Genomic DNA, 17,567 nt, shown 5'->3' with positions numbered 1-17,567 from the left:
AATATAAAAGTAATAAAGGTGCTGCTTTTGCAAACTGATTAATATAGAAATTTTAGAATATCTGATTTAAAATAAGCAGTATAAATATAATCTTTGTTTCATTTTCGATACTGTTCTCAGTCATTATGCACTACACTTGTATTTATATTTAATCAACGTCTTTCTTTTTTTTAAATAAGTGGAAATTTTTGTAATGTAACTTATTGTTTAACGACAGCAAAAACAATATATTTATAAAAGAAAAAAAAATTTTCGTTGCAGTAAGGACAAATCAATGTTCAACATCGTTTTTTTTACCGTTGTTATAATACTCGTATACTGTGTAAAAGCTTCATAACCAACTTGTTGAATGACTATCTATTATCAGCAGGAGCTTCCGATACATTGCACGATTATTCTACTATTCACACGCTGAATAATATGATGCACCTTACTGCATTATGACGCAATAAAAAGTATTAGTCATAAGGCAATCAGATCAATTCACTTTCTCGAAATTTGTTTATGCCGCTACGAATGATTAAGTATATAATTTACTTGAAACTATTCTTTTATACCTAGATTCAAAAGTAGGTACGATAGATTAATTCTTTTATTGCTAGATAATTTGACTGAGATTTCGATTTTATTAACTTGAAAAAAGTTAGTCGCAGTGATTAAAAATTAAAATTATGCAAATAAAATCTGCACTAAAATTAAAAAAAGAAAAAAAAAACGACACCTATTTCGATAATATATGGCATCGTAAAGCTGGCTCACTGATCTTCAAACACAAATTATTTACAATAATTTATCATTACATTAATTATAAATTGCCTTGTTAAGTATATAACTTATTATGCATAAATTCTTGAATACCAGAAAGTTATTGCAATGTTTTGTCAAAATTCAATGTAAGATAACGTAATTATCAGATTTTTATATTGAACTAAACAGTTTAAAATGTGCAATTTCTCGATTCAATGCTATATAATAAAGAGTATTATGCTCTTAGTTGTACGTTCGTAATAAAATTCAGCGTAATGCACAATGTTGAGAAATGTATTGCACAAAATTGGAGGAAGAAAGAAATGCGATAACTTTCCAGCTAAAAAATTAAATACGGATGTCGTTTTCTGTAAAAACATTACCATAGATACTGTAATCCCATCAAACAGATTAATACACATGATTACAGTAACTTATCCGTACCATTAAAAGTGTTAAATTTTTTACGAGTCATACGAAGATGAACCATGATCGTGAGCTGGACTTGGAGGCGTCGATGGATTTGAACTGTTGTTTGAAGCTATTGAATGTCTAGGACTTCCACCAGAAGTGTGTTCCTATAGTAACAAATAATTTCATACATTATGAATATTCTACATAATCTTTATATTTGTTTCAATTTAACAGAAACAAGAAAATAAATACCTTTTCGTGTAAAGATGCGGTACTACCGAGAGAAAGTGGAGTATGGGATCGTAGATGCACGGATTCTGAATCAACTTGGTCCACAGGAGTACGCGGTAACGAAGGTGGAGTAGCAGTTGGTCTTGGAGGTGCCGGTCCTCTACGTGACGATGTTGAACCTAAGAAAAATCACATATGCATAATATATGAAATACTTAATATGAAAGTTTCTTAAAGGAGGAAAAAATCAAAATTAAGAATATTACCGTTATGCGGCGAATATCCAGAATTTCTAGGTATATGAGAACTTAGTCGTCGCGTGTCAGAAGGAGGGTGTCTGGGAGGTAATGGCGCTGGTTTACTTGGTGTTTGAAGTGCAGGGCCATACAACTAAATAAAAAATTAAACAAATACAATATTAACAGTAAGATCGTATAAAAAGTATCCGATGAAAAGAATATAATAAACTCCTACTCTTTGTTGACTGCTGTGAAGATGAGAGCTACTGTGATGACCACTATGCTGCTGATCAGCTGTTTCAAGTGTAGTAGGCAAATCTAATAATCGCTGTATCTAAAATAAAATATGAACTGTACGTGAAAGATCTGTACATTAGTGGGCATATAATATAGTAAAGTTAACGAAATCAAATAAATACTTACCTGTATTCCATTACCTGGACCCAAATGACTGACATGGTTGAAATTCGTCGGAGCAGATATCATTTTGGAACGTCTGTCTGTAGGACGAACAGCCCTGTTTCCCTCTCTTAATGAAAATCTTCGTCGTGGTCTTGTCATTTGTCTACCGCTTGCGTCTAGTGGTGTTAAATTGAGTAATTCTCCTATTGTACCATACAGAATTCATACCACGTTTGATAATATTATGTTCAGCTAAATACAGCTATTGTTTTCATTTTAATAAAATGTACTCACGTTGATGTAAATTGCTCAGAAAAATAACATGAGGCATATCGTTAATGACACAAGATGTTAGAGAACCTGAAGTATTCAGTGGTCGTGCTCGTTTTACGTTAAGTGTTTGCAACCAATCTCCTGTTGTACAGTCAAATACATCGATGTGAGTTTCACTATAAACTAGTAAATAACCTTCACAATAGCCTGTAATATAAATTAATATAATAAATTTATTATTTAAATATTTAGTGATTATTTAAAGTAATGTCTTCTTAAAAGTATACTTACTAACTGCTGTAGGAACAGCAGGATACATAATTTCGCGATCTCTAATCTTTCTGCCTTGGCTATCAACATATACTGCCAATGTATGGAAGACTAATAAGAATTCACCGTGTGGTAATTCGATGCAACGTAAAGCATCCACAGCACTGTATGTGAGAAAACCTAAGAGTGTATTCTCAGAATGGACCAATGCTAAATTATAGAAAAGAAAAGAATTAATATATTTGTCTATTAAATATATATTTAATTTAGTCAAGTTATATTTAAAATCGGCATTAATATGTATTTTCTTTATCAATTGTTTTTTTCTTTCTTTCTTATCAAAGTGATTTTAATGAAAGATGATCGATGGGATGCATCGCTTACTTCCACGTAAAGCTGGGTCCTGATTGTATTTATACTTACAAATAGGGTGATGGTCTCCTAAAATGCTGTAGATAGAAAAACCGGAAGGATATCCGACACAAAAACGACCTTCAGAGAGAACTTGTAAAGTTTGTGCGTGACATGGTAACATTAATTCACGTATACGTTTATGACGTGTTTTCGTACGTGTTATTTCGTAGACAATCACTTGTGATGCATTCTAAATTTAAAAAAGTAACATTGAAATCACGTGATATCTATTATATTAACATCGTAATATTACATAACAAGATGTCTTACCTGCTTCTTTATGGCGACACACAAACAATATGTTAATGGATTACGACGTACTATACCCGTTGTTAGAGTAATGCATCCTTTAGTCTCTGCAACTTTAATCCATTCAACTTCATCTCCATCTAATGCACGTACTGGAACCAGCCGTACATGACGTTGTTTTCCACTTAAAACTACAATTAATTGTTCTTCTGTTACATATTCCAATAAGTATATTTTCTTGCCTTCTCCAACTCTTGCAATTTCTAGAAGTATAATATAAATTAGTTAACATAGTGTGTAGTTATTTTGATTAAATATATATGATACAAGTATGACATACCACTACGATCTAAATCTAAACAGAAGAGACCTTCTTCTGTGCCAATGACTAGACGATCTGGATCAATAATTGCTCCTGACATCACATTTTTAATGAGCGCCAATGTATTATCTAATAATTCTTTTGCTCTAAAAATCTGTGTGGAACCGATAAACACCATAATAAAATTGTATTTCATTTCAAAACCATAAATTTACATTACATTTACTTACCGTTGTATTAGGAAGATTGTTTTTCTTTAGTATTCTATGCAGTTCACCCAAAGCAACTACCCATTTTGTTTTCTCACTATCAGTGTCTGCAAGCATTAATGTATGATTCCTCAATCCAGGTGGTTCTAGCAGAGATGTTGTTATCTAAAGATATTTAGAATAATGATAAGTCACAAAAAAGCAAGCAATGATACTATAACAACGATAGCAAGCCTAAAAATTACCCTAAATATGCACGGAATGTCTTTCTTTGTAGCATGTATGACATCCGAATCTCGAACAGAACTAACACTAAATTCTTCATCCCGCATGTCTAGGACTTGAGACACATATACAGATGGTAATGCATTACGATCAGGCGAAATGTCGTAAAGAAATAACTTAAAGTCGCAAACGACCACAAATTGACGAACCCAACCTTTCTTCACTCCACCCATTTTTGGCACTTTTACATACCCTTCGTAAGCTGTACCAATACCCCGCGTAGGATCAATACCTAGAGGTCGTTTTGCTGCAAAAATTGTTTATTATTATGCTTCATTAAATATTTAATTCTCGAATTAAATAATATAGCGTGTAATTTACTTTGATCATGGGGCACAGGGCACATTGGTGGAACCTTGTCACAACAGGGCATATGACATGCAAAGCCACAAACTTCGCACACTACTCCTTGTCTCGTTAAACCCACCATCAATGAAGTACAGTGGTTACATTTTGTTGGTGCAGAAAATGTTCGTACTAAGAATTGATGAGATTTGGGTTTTGGTTGAAGACTGAGTTGTCCATGAGCTGCTGATGATTTATTTAGAAGTTCATGGGACAATGGTGATGTTGGATCCTAGGTTTTAATAAATGATAAGCATTATTAAACATTTAGGGGTGTGCGGGTACTCGAAATTTTGGTACTCTATTAATTATCAATTACTAATATAATATTAGATTTTAAAGAAAACACTTACAATGCTAAGTTCAGACAAATTACTTTTACTGCTGGAAATACTTGGTGCACGATTATCCTCGATATCAGCTTCTACGCTATCTGCACTTCCATGACGCGTACTGCTTGCTGTTTCTTTCAAAAAATGTTCCAGATATGACATTTGAGATGTAGGACGTTCTAAAACTGAAATAGAGAAAGAAAGTATTAACAAGATAGTAATGTAAAGTAATATTTGTTTAAAATTTTGATCGTAATTTTTTTTTATATTGTTAGATTAATAAAAAGTGAAATATAAAATTTGAATCTATTACTTATTAAAATATATATTGAAATGAACTTGTAAAAATTAAGTTTATCTTTTTACAAAATTACATGTTTTAATCACTGTGAACATTGCAACAACCTTTGTCAAACATTTTAAAGTAATCACTCCACTCCACTGCAATTTGCACCACACAAACTCTGTTAAAGTAGTAATCGTTATTGTGTATATAGGAATTGATACTCGATTGTTCACCAGCAGAAATAGCAAGCATGTAATAAAATGTACCAAAGTCAATCAGATCAAACAATCTAAAGGCGAAAACATTCAGGCACAACATACCTGTTAATCATTTAATTACAAAATCGAATGATTATCAGCTACTAAGATTAACAAAGAACAATCATCGCCTAAAAACGATGACGAACTACTAACGCTACCCGTAATTGAGGGACGATTATTTTTAACATACAAGGAAACACATAGTTGATTTCGTTGGTAATTGACATAAAAATCAACACAGAGCTATGTTTTAGATTAAGACAGCCCAGTAAACTTAATCTTTCTTTTAAATCTACATAACGCATTTCTGATATTCAAGACGTACATAAAAAAAAAGTTATCAGTTAGACAAATCTTAAAAAACCATCTAGAGCGAACAGCTCGTTCAAGAAACATAGCACTGTGATTTGCAATTAGCAATTCAGCCGACCAGTCAATAAAAATCGCGTTTTTGCTGCCACTTAATTTACCAGGTGGCGATACGATGGCGACGGCATTCTGACTGATGAATGTGTTGACGGGAACGAATCTAGTTAATAAGCGACATGTCGTGACGCGGGGAGCACGCATTACTGGTAGGGGTGACGACGGCTGATGAACGATGATGCGTTGGGGTTTGGTGCAAACGATGTTTGGAGATTTGCTTGACGTTTTGCTGGATAGGACAGCTGTCACAAATACAGTTTGAAGATGAGCAACAAGAGGCCCCAGACACAGCTCGTTACGCCAATAAACAGAGGCACTTTGTAGTCTAGAAATCAGAATCGCATACCGTACCGGAGAACCGAATTACTATGCTGGACAGATATCCCAGTAACAACGATCTCTACTATTGGTAGCTTACATATTGTCAATAGATATAAATACCTTACATTGTATGTAATTGTTTCAACATAGAACAAAAATTATAAATGTAGGAATATCTAAGAATAGTACATATACTATAAGCGAAATATTTTGTACTTCCTCTTGGTTTTAAGGCCAATGTAACAATCTTGGAAAACGTCACTCTAAATTTCATGTGCCTTATTGTTCCCCCAAATAACGATTAAATTATGCCAGCATATGTATATGTCTGTGTACATATATACACGTATGTCGCACCTATTATATGTAATATATTTCAGAAGTATATAAATTTTCTTTGTATGATATTAATAAAACCATATACTTGGTTGCGAAATCTATGTACTACATGTTGCACTTAAGTTTATGTTTGTAACTGTAATACATTTAAATGTAAATATCGACATATTTAACAATCCAGTGATATACTTTAGTAACAGTACCGTTTATCAAATCTGTCTATTCGTATTTACAAAAAAAACTACTCGCACACTAAATCATTCCAATTAAAAATAAATACATTAGTTGCCCCAATGCAGAATATAGAAAATTAAATAATAGTTAACTATACTTCTCAGAAGCACTACTTTTATACAAGAATTAAGGGAATCGTTACATTCTAATTGTGCCTATAATGACACATAATTTAAGAATAGAACACCATACACAGCAATAAATATTTCTATTTATATGCATCGTTAATAATGATATAAATTTAACAGAACAATTCCTGAGCTATATTCAATTTCTGCTATACATATGTAAATTTGTTTGCAAGAATACCAGTGTGGTAATATCTAAAAATGGCTGTTTTCATTGCGTATTCTGAATAAACGTATAGTCGCGGAAATATATTATAATTGTATAAATTATATGAATTGTGCCGTATTTATAAAAAGAGTTCAAATTCATGTAGAAAATAGATAAATATGTTCATCGCCTAAACACAGTGCGTGAGAGATCGATACACTTACAGCTTACATATATAGCATGTATCGTAGCAGTTTGTATAACAATAGTCGATACAACATTTTTATAAACACGTAACAATGAAATTTTTAAAAAATTGTTACTTGTACTATTGTCAATTGAAATGTACTTACAGCCGTCGCCTGTGTCAAGCCTTGCTTGTAACTCTTTTATTTGCATTTCTTTGCGTTTTATCTCGTGCGTGAGTGTATCAAATCGTTGTCTAAAGTCTCTTAATTCCCTATAATTAATAATTACGTACGTTTATAATTAATAACATTTTAGGATATTACAATAATAAATTACTATAATTACTTTTGAGCAGCAATTAAATCCGAACGAGTCTTTGTAAGCTCTTCAGATATTGCTTGCTTGGCTTGTATTTCACTTTGCAAAGAACTTTGTAAATTTAAAAGCTCCATTTTATCGAGCTTTTGTGATCTACGATTTCGCCAGTTTTTATCTGCCATTGTAGAACCACTTCCGACACCTCCTACACCACCGGAGTGTTTCAAAAATTCTAGCTCTTCTGTCATCTTTGTTGCTAATGCCTAAAATTTATAAATTGTCAAATATCAATAAACACAATTTGATGAAAATAATATAGTTCACGAAAACAGACCTGCAAATATCCTCTTGCGTCTTTTTCATCGGATACCCACTGAATAATTTCAGTAATTTGGGCTTCCCATTGTGCAATCGCTTCTTTCTTATTCCTTAATTCTTCATATTCTTCTTCCAATTGTCGCCTTTCACCTTGTATTCTATTAACACTATCGGTAAGAGTGTTAAGTTCTAACATAAGTTTTTTGTTCTCTTCGACTAGCATAGTTTTTTCTCTTTCGTGACGTCTGTTCAAATCATTTATGGTCTCTTCGCTATCGGTAATATTCTCCAACCTTGCAGCATCTAGTTTTTCTTTTGTTAATTGTATTTCTCTTTCCAATAAATCTCTTCTTGTTTCGGTCTCGTGTAGTTGTTCTTGAAGACTACGAATGTCGAGATTAAACCTACTTTGTTGTTGGTTCAAGTTTTCATTGTACTGAACTTCAAGTTTCTCTACTTCGGCTTTTAACCTATTAATTTCCTGTGTTGCTAATGCATGATTCGCGCTGACATCATTTCCCATAGATCTTTGTCTAATTTTTTCAGTCTCTTCTTGCATCTGTTTACAATATTCTTCGCTACGCTCTCGTAACTTTCTTTCTTTACTCGTTTCTGCCATTGCCTCTTCTACTCGATTTTCTAATTCTCTACGTAATTTCTCAGCTTTCCGAATATCATGTCGCAAACTATCAACCTTTTGCATTACAACTTCCAATTCTTCCTCTTTATCTCTAACTTGTCTAGACAACTTTTGCTTTTGTTGTCTTAATTCTGATAACTTGTCTGTGACTTCAGTGTATTCAGCCATTGCCAATTTACGTTGTGTTAATGCGTCCTTTAGTTCTTTATCTTGATATTTAAGCTTCTCTTGTGCATCCAACTTATCCTTCACAGCTTCTTCCTTCTCTGATCGAAGAGAGCGCACTAACTTTTCTAATTCTCGTAGTTTTGTTATATCGCCGTTGTCTAGATTGCGTAATTCACGTGGAACTTCCATAGACTTTAATTGAGACTCTAACTCTAAAAATTTAAGTAGAACAGAAACATTGAAAACGATAGAAAATAAATATATTTTAATGTCATATATATACACACACACATATACACACACTCACCACAATTACGTTTGGTAAGTGTATTTATTTCATCCTGAAGTTTTCTTGTTGCATTATTAGAATCTGGTGATATTCCAGGTGGAGAATGACTCGTATTAATTTGCTTCTTTAACTCCTCAAGTGTTTGCGTTAACTGCGCATTTTCTTCTTCAAGTAACTGCACGCGTTTATCCTTTTGAGTTATAACAGGCAAACAACCCAGATCTGATATGCAACTGTAATTTGTAAATTAAATATAAATTTATATTAAAAAACTATATTTGCATTGACGTAAATAAAAAAATAAATGTTGCTTGCCTTCCTTGGGTAAAACTGAAACCAACAAATGGTAAGTGAAGCGCAGAAAACGCAGAATTCGCTGCTGGTGGAACAGCATCGGAACTGCGAACATCTGTATCATCAACATCAAAATTTGATGTATCGGTTGGTGAGGAAACTTCAGGAATGTAAGGTGCAGTACTGTCTCTAAGAGTATCCCAGTTTACTCCATCAAACCATGGGTGTTTCTACAATGTACATTTAATGATTAATTTTATATTAGCTGTTCAATTCTAAATAATACTACGTCATTTTTAGCTAATCGAGTGCACAATAGTACCTTAAAATCGTCAATTCCATTTTGACCTAATCTAAATTCCGAGCTACATATTAGTTTTTTCATTAAATCCTTAGCTTCTTCAGAAACTTCATACATATCATCGGTTGGAAAGTCAAAGCAATTCTGAAATTGTATAAAGCACATGTGAATACATAATTATAAGAAATACATACTATGATATCATAAGTAATATTATTATGAATTATAATTAAATTACCTTATGATTCATAATTTTCCCATAGGTTTCGACTAGAGATTCTGCATAAAAAGGTGTCTCACCATAAAGCATTTCATACATGCATACCCCTAAAGACCACCAATCACATTCGGGTCCATATTGTCCTTGTCCATCTTCCATTGCCTGCAGTATACAAATTTGCATATTATTTAATACATAATTTGATGTCAGAGTAAATACAAATGTATAATTAATAATTTATGAGAGTAAAATTTAATATAGTACAGAAATACAATTTTACCCTTAATATTTCTGGTGAAATATAGTCTGGTGTACCAACAGCAACATTACTTTGTACGGTACCATCTTCAAACAATCGTAAACAAGATCCAAAATCAGCTAATCTAATATGACCATTTGCATCTAACAGAACATTATCGGGTTTAATATCACGATGCACATAACGTAAGTCATGTATGGACCCAATAGCTAGAACCATTTCAGCAATGTAAAAACGAGCCATATCTTCTGGAAGGCGGTCTTCAAATTTGCTCAACAGTGTTAACAGATCTCCACCACAGTAATAATCCATGACCAAATACTACATATGATTATTTTTAATTAATAAAATATTTCTATTCCCATGTATGTAAATAATTTTCCTAAACATTATTTATAAACATTACCAAATTATTGTCATCTTGAAAGGCATAATGAAGATTTGTGATCCATCTTCGATCACCATACACTAGTACATCTCTCTCCTCTCTAAAGCATGCAGTTTCTGCACGCTTTAGCATTTCCCATTTGTTCAAAATTTTCATTGCAAATACTTTGTCTGAACCACGCATTCTTACAACACATACTTCCCCAAATGCACCTCTACCAATAACTTTTACTATCTCAAAATCCTCGCGTGCTAATTGCAAACTCTTTATGCAAGTAGCCACTGGTTTCACTACAGAAAAGTATATTAATTGTACATAACTAAACTAAATAACTATAACTTAAAAAGAAGAAAAGAAAAAAAAGAAATTGTATATATATACCAAATTCAATAAAATCTGAGACAGTCTTTTCGCGTCGTAAGGAAGAATTACAACACTCATCATATAAGACAAGTAAAATATCAATAAGTGTCTCGATAGAAAATGTGTGGCCAACTCTTCCTTCTCCTTGTACAGGACCACCAATAAAAAGGGCTTCTAATTGGCGTAACCTTCCTCCAATGCCTATTAAAAATATCTTTTATTTATTTTTTTGTACAATTGTTCCAATAATGCTGTGTAATAATATGTATTACATTGAATATTTTTATTATCATATGCCTGATAACATACCATTGATCGCAAGCCCCTTTGGCATAATATCAGGAGGAGGTTGATTATATTGGTGTTGCGACGAATCTGACATGTCTCTTTTTCGATAAGGATGCTCCTTACCAAAATCTTTGGATACTACTTCTGTCATTCTTAACAATATTATTCAGTAGTATCATAAACCACCACATTATGGTGTGATGAGAATCCTAAAATATTTTAGTATCAATATATTACAACTTGCTACATACAAATTACTTCTATAATATAATAAATTAAATATTTGCATGATAATGTCATGCAACTATCTTAGATATAACAAAGTTACCACTTGTCAATGTGGCCTTTTTACATTTGATTTAATCACACTACTCTCTAAATATGACATAATTGTATATTTACATATTAATATTTAGTAAAAAACCAAATATTAAAAATATAAAACATAGTTAACAATATACACAACAGAAGGTACATTTAATTATACACACAGTTCTATTTGTGATTACATAAAAATAAATTTTACGTACAAAAAAAACTTAAAAAAAAAAAAAGAAAAATATTTTTGGAATATATTTTCATACTTGCAAGTATTAAAAAACATTCAACAACGTGCAAACATAAACATTATATACCATAAACGTAATTATATAGTAATCATTTACCTTAAGAAGATAATTTCCAATAGACATATCTAACTAGGATCACTTTCACTGTTTAAACATTAATTTTGTTTACAACAGTGCGGCAGTAGTTTCCCGTTCATGTTACCAGCGAATTACCAACAAGCTTCCGACTTTTTTTTATCCTTATACAAAGAATGTCAAAAATCAATTCCCTTTAACTTTATGTAGTATATATGTCCGCACGCCACTACGTGTAAAACAATCGAGTTTCATTTAATTCATCATCGGCCATGGTGCCGGAATTACTCACATCGGAAATTACGTAACTGCTACAAAGATAGCCAAAATATTTGGCGAAGAAAACACGCAACAAGAGAAATACGTGTAAATAAAACGTACAGACAAAAATAGTGCAACGGGGTAGGGCACCGCATTCGCGATCAGCGTATTCAACAAAATCACCAAGACAACTCGTATCGCAAAACGGATCGGTATTGCATAGCGAAACTGTACAGTACTTGTTTAATGTAATAGTTAAACGATGGAACGTAGACAAATCTTAAAGCCCATTGTCCCAATTTCTGGTATAACCTCGACGCGGCACTACACACTCGTCCCGAATCAAATTTGTGACGTAAAATTCCTATCGCATGTGAGAAGGATGTTTTGAGTGAAAGGCTTTTTCCTTGCCGATCCGGACCATTTGCTCGAACGATTCGAGCATATCTGCCGAAACGACGCGCCCCGTTATTATATTAGTTTAATTGTTTATTATGCGCACCATTCGATTATCACAAAACATCTTGCATGGCCACCTCCAAACCCCCAACAATTTGGCTGACCCCCTGGCAGGCCCCATATAGAAAAAAATATGGCAGTCCTACGTCATTGAAAGTACCTATGACAGTTCAGCATGTAGATGGATATACGCACAATGTAAAATATGTAACACTAAAGCGAGTTCACAGTGACGATTTCTTTTATTTGTCTAATCGCGTAGCTTTGGTCTTCTAAAATATATTTACAGCCAATTCAAATCGAAACTATATAGCTAATCAACTTTTTTATACGCTAAAATGAAGGAAGATAAAATTGATAACTTCGATCGAACAAACTAATATTTATACAAATTTCATGGTAAACGTGAGTTTAATTAAATCTTTGAATATGTATCGAAATGAGAACTTTAATATTATACATTAAGAAGTATACGGCTCACATTAAGTATCGTTTGTCTTCGTTGAGAGTCGTTTGATCTGTTTAATTTTAGAACCAACTGAAAATGAATCGACCGATTTAATTTCTGTATGTGTCGGTGATGATGTCTAATAACATATTTTAACGACATTCTAATAATATAACGTTTTTCTTTCATTTATCTGACTTTAAGTGTAGATATTGAAATTTGAAAAGGTGAATTCGGCTACATAATATATATACAGTTGATAAAGTAAACAATATGTATGCTCAATTAGGTTTGATATAGCATTATGTATTACCTTGTATTATCAGATTTTGTTAAATTATATAAATTTTCTTTATCGATACGTTTGTACGAAATGTAAAAAATGATTAAGTATGCATTATGCAAACTATTAAAATACCAATTACACGATAAATAGAAATATGTATGCATAAACCTTTGAGCGCTGCAATCGGTGCAGAGTTGCCGATCATCTTGTCTATTTATTATACGATTTTTTGATTTTGATTACTTTTATTAAGAAAAATCCTAGGAATGACGTTTAAGGAATATTTAATGATCTTTGATCGCTATTTCAATGCAATTGATCAAGTAATTCGAATAATTCGTACTCAGTACATTGTGGAATGTGCGAGGAGGAGCTACTGTGTTACGCAGCTCTGCATGATGCCACCCGAAAAATACGTAATAAACACGAAGAATTCGTGTCTTATGCATTATCGGATTAACATTTTACCGCTTGACATAAGATATGAACTGTTTTACGGGGATACATTCACGGTTAAACGATATAAAACCGTATTTCTTATTTTTACTCGGTAGCATGTATACGTGGCAACAGAGCAAAGTGGTCGAGTGCTCTGTCACTTCCTAGTCAAAAGAAATTCTTCGAGCACAAACAATAATATATTTACACTGTTAAAGTAGTGAAACACGGTGTAACTTTAAAAGAGTGCTTTCCAATACACTATCGATATATTTAACTGTCCGTCAAGATATCGGTAGAGAATCTTTTTCTGTGTAAATTATCGCATCAGTAAGCGTCGGTTTATATATTACATGTGCAACCTGTGTTAAACACTTCATGCTTAGTATTTTACGAACATATCTGAGAATAAATACAATTTGAAACTTGTTAAAAGGATGCCGTCCATTAATTAATTGATTAATCACCGTAGAAAAAATATATGTGTACATCCTTGAATGAATGAATATGTAAACATATACATACACTTCTTTACATATATTCACAAGGTGTTGGAATTTAAAGTGAGATTCAATTGTTCCTGTAAGTTTTAATGTTTTTGTTATCTATGTTTTTGTTACTACTAATACATTTATTTACTCAGAATTTGTTAATTAAAAAAATTTCAATTAGTTATTAGATTGTTGAATTACAAGAATTATTTTATAATATGGAAGTATCATCTACCCATGACATTTTCATACTAAATGTAGCAATTATAGAACAGAAAACACTTTTTTCTTATTGCATGTAAAGGAAAATATTTAATTTTCAGACTTTTAATTAATTTTTTTTTTGTTTTGTTAATACAGGTACATTGTATTTGCTGAAATATTGATGGCTTTTGTAAACACAAGAAGCTAATATTTGCTGTACTACATCTGTTATTTATATGGTGTTTTCTTCGTTGGAACATTGTATGTACTACAAAGGTTACCCGATGAAAGAACATTACGGACCAAGAACAGAGAATAGTGCTGCTAATGGTGCTTTGGCACTGTTATTGTTGTCCTCCTAACAACACAATGGAGGAGCCAGCGAAGAAAAAACAACGCATTGAAAACAATGAAGTTGAAAGGAATACATTATCAGATATTGAACAGCTTCAGAATAGCCTGTTGGCACAATGCTTATGTAATATACCAGAAAGTAGTTTGCGCAAACCATTCACTAGTGCAACAGTGGAAGCAATTGATGGCAGTTTTCGATCTTCGCTATTATCAGAGTGGGGACCCGATCAAACTTTAGAATTCCTAAGTGCTTTACAGCTTCTGTTTGATTTGGCTGTCAAACAGAACACCAGAGGTTTAATGTGCAGAAGAGTGGTAGATGTTTGTGATGCGCTGGCGCGAAACGAGCATGGCATTATAGATCAGATAATTGACCTATCATGTACAACAAACAAATTCATATCATTTACTGCTAGTAGAGTTCTTGCATCTTTTTTTATTGTAACAAAGGAAAATATTGATACGGCTTGGTTAGAAAGACTAACACAGTCTTTAGTGAACACTCATTCTCCAAGTCAAATGCTGTTTACTTTGGATGTTGTAAAAAGAGTTGTAGAACATAAGGACTGCAGTGTTCATCCCCTTGAAGACACAGATAGTATAGCACAACCATCGCATTGTAATACAATAACAATTTCAGATGCAGAAAGTTTTGATAGTACGCCTGTAAAAGCAATGTGTGTCAAAGCATTAGAATCTAAATGGACTATACTAGTATCAAAATTTGATGCCATTCTTAGTTCATATACGCCTCAACACGAATCAGCAGTTATTACATTTCTTGATTTGTGGGAATCAATTATTTCTGTTAAAGCTAATTTGTCTGTTATTGACACCAAACTTTTCTATTCTCAGTTAGATAACCTGGTTGTACTCTTGAATGCTAATGTTCCTGGTGTAATTTGGAGACATCTTCTTGGATTATTTAATGAAGTATTATGTTATGGAAGCACTTTAGCATTGCAAGATGTACTTCCAGATGAGCCTTGCTCTCTTGCACATTTCATTGTACGTGCTGTAAAAGATTGGAGATTATTAGATGCTTTACCATATAGACATGGTTCTGGAAGATTCGGAGGAGGTTCTGGGGAAGGTGATCGCCCCCTTCTACAAAAAATTGTACTTTTAGTTCTAAAAAGTGTTGCCGTGACAGTTAAAGAGACGCGCAGCGATTCTAGTGACTCATCCCTAGGTTCAGAAGCAGAAGATCTTGATGCTGATATGGCAGTTATTGAGAGAAGCATAAGAGAAGTTTTACGACAACTGGATCAGTGTGTAAAAACACTAATGCCATTTCATCCTGAAATGCCTTTATCACAATGGGTTGTACAAATGTTTCACGATCAAGACGACTTCCTAATTGAAGGGATGGTGTGTTGTTTGGATGTAGCAGTTGGTTTATTTTATAGAGGACCTCCGCAAAATGACCTTGGTCACATGCTTAGCCCAACTTTAACTTTTATACAATTTATACATGCTGTTTCACATGATCCAGATGTTCTTTTAGATTTACTTGTTAGTAATGAAACTTGTTTCTTATTATACTTATTGAGATTTTTGAAATATGTTAAAAGGAACTGGACAGAGTTTGTCTCTTGTTGTGGAAGAGAGCTAGATGATACCATGACAATATTGATAAGACTTCGTTTAGCAATCGATAGATTAGTATCTAAAGCTTTGTTTCCTTATAACATAAATCCAGTTCTACGTTTGTTAGAAAAATGTGAGTCCTTCTATGAAGGCAATATAGAGAATTAATTATTTGATTGTATGATAAGTGTGAAATTCAAAATTCAGATTTACTAGATTGATATGTACAAACTGTAAGAATACAAAACTCTCAACTGTCAACTGGCTCATTTTATCAGCCAGAAAATATTACAAAATTGTACAGCCTTGTTAACTTCATTTTGAAAAATGACTGAATTAAGCTACTGACTTGTGTAATATTGAATATCTAGACTAATATTAGAGGAATGAAAGAAAAACATTTTTATTTATTATATTTAGCAAAATTTCCTTCATTCAGAAATATTATTGAATTTCTACCGAAAAATTAATAATTTTGCATTTCATAGTTGAAGTATAAATGGGTTGAAGTAGTACAAAGGTTAGCCAAAATTGCATGCTTCACAATGAAATTGCACTTTTATGGTGCTATGAAAATGTATTTGCCAAAGCACCATTGGAAGTAAATTTAAATGTATACTATTAGTATAATATTTATGTGTATACATCCAACTAAATGTACAAGTTGCCAGTCAATTAGAGTCCTATAAGCTGGATTCTGTGATGTGCACAATTATATGTATTAAATAGGTCTTTGTGTACATTATTTTATTACATTTGCAGAAACACATCGTAATTTTTTAAAACCTTTTACAAAAACTCACAATGCTTATGGAAGTTTCCAATTTTTGTATTATAAAAATGCAGGGTATTAAATCATTAGACACAATAGGATATTAAAATATAAAATTGCATTTTTAATTTTATGCCAGAGGCATTAGTAAAATATTTAATTTTATGATTTGTTAACTAAAAATATATGAATAAATTTGTCTCAGTTTATTTTTTAACTGACATTATAAGAAGAATTTGTTTTTCCTATTTTGTCCATGTACTTAAATACAGGTTGAAAATTCAATAACGTTTGTTAAGATGAAACATATATCATATTTACATGATTTATTAACATTGTATAAACAATATTGTATAATACTGGAAATATATAAATGCAAAGTTATTAGTAATGATAACAAAAATCATTGACATTTAAAGTTATGCCAGTGTTAATAAATTATTTGATCCAAATGGCAATCATTGTTCCTAAGTTCAAATTCAGAACAATATTTGTCATAATTATTTTGGTATCTTTCAACGAATTAAAATATTTGTACATAACAATTGTAATGTTAATTATCTACTATTTTAAGATTAACTCTGTAAGTATGATACACATAATACACTAAAAATCTACATATTTTTACTTTTATAACCATGGTGTAATTTTATTTCATTTTTCCCATTGCAGATTTATTGATATCGTTTACAAATCGTGAATTATATAGTA

The 17,567-nt window shown here is 32.2% G+C and overlaps 2 protein-coding genes across 8 annotated transcripts; one reads left to right on the top strand and one right to left on the bottom strand.

Moving 5' to 3' along the window:
• Positions 1 to 160: 160 nt before the first annotated feature.
• Gek (serine/threonine-protein kinase gek) lies at positions 161 to 12,510 on the bottom strand. 6 transcript variants are annotated; one of them, XM_076764485.1, is made up of 28 exons: positions 12,317 to 12,510; positions 11,575 to 11,717; positions 10,931 to 11,118; positions 10,640 to 10,822; positions 10,277 to 10,548; positions 9,892 to 10,191; positions 9,630 to 9,773; positions 9,413 to 9,535; positions 9,112 to 9,320; positions 8,815 to 9,029; positions 7,716 to 8,719; positions 7,409 to 7,644; positions 7,228 to 7,334; positions 5,749 to 5,946; positions 4,754 to 4,917; positions 4,377 to 4,632; positions 4,016 to 4,302; positions 3,792 to 3,935; positions 3,580 to 3,715; positions 3,261 to 3,502; positions 3,000 to 3,180; positions 2,598 to 2,786; positions 2,328 to 2,513; positions 2,055 to 2,236; positions 1,867 to 1,965; positions 1,659 to 1,782; positions 1,414 to 1,571; positions 161 to 1,325 (listed from the first exon to the last, which is right to left on the bottom strand). In XM_076764485.1, the coding sequence occupies exons 3-28, from the start codon at positions 11,058 to 11,060 to the stop codon at positions 1,212 to 1,214; spliced, it is 5,583 nt and encodes a 1,860-aa protein (XP_076620600.1). In that variant the 5' UTR covers positions 11,061 to 11,118; positions 11,575 to 11,717; positions 12,317 to 12,510; the 3' UTR covers positions 161 to 1,211. The 6 variants fall into 6 exon arrangements, with proteins under 6 accessions (XP_076620600.1, XP_076620597.1, XP_076620599.1 ...); XM_076764482.1 differs by having other exon boundaries at positions 11,575 to 11,782; positions 11,846 to 12,405; XM_076764484.1 differs by having other exon boundaries at positions 11,846 to 12,405.
• Positions 12,511 to 12,996: 486 nt separating this feature from the next.
• Lin (protein lines homolog) lies at positions 12,997 to 17,492 on the top strand. Of its 2 annotated transcripts, none has more exons than XM_076763279.1 (2): positions 12,997 to 13,423; positions 14,297 to 17,492. In XM_076763279.1, exon 2 carries the CDS (start codon positions 14,468 to 14,470, stop codon positions 16,250 to 16,252), a length of 1,785 nt encoding a protein of 594 aa, XP_076619394.1. In that variant the 5' UTR covers positions 12,997 to 13,423; positions 14,297 to 14,467; the 3' UTR covers positions 16,253 to 17,492. The 2 variants fall into 2 exon arrangements, with proteins under 2 accessions (XP_076619394.1, XP_076619393.1); XM_076763278.1 differs by having other exon boundaries at positions 12,997 to 14,027.
• Positions 17,493 to 17,567: the final 75 nt, after the last annotated feature.

The sequence above is a fragment of the Colletes latitarsis genome, chromosome 4 (genome assembly GCF_051014445.1).
Source record: "Colletes latitarsis isolate SP2378_abdomen chromosome 4, iyColLati1, whole genome shotgun sequence".
Classification (NCBI taxonomy): domain Eukaryota; kingdom Metazoa; phylum Arthropoda; class Insecta; order Hymenoptera; family Colletidae; genus Colletes; species Colletes latitarsis.
This window is presented reverse-complemented; position numbering and strand designations above follow the sequence as displayed.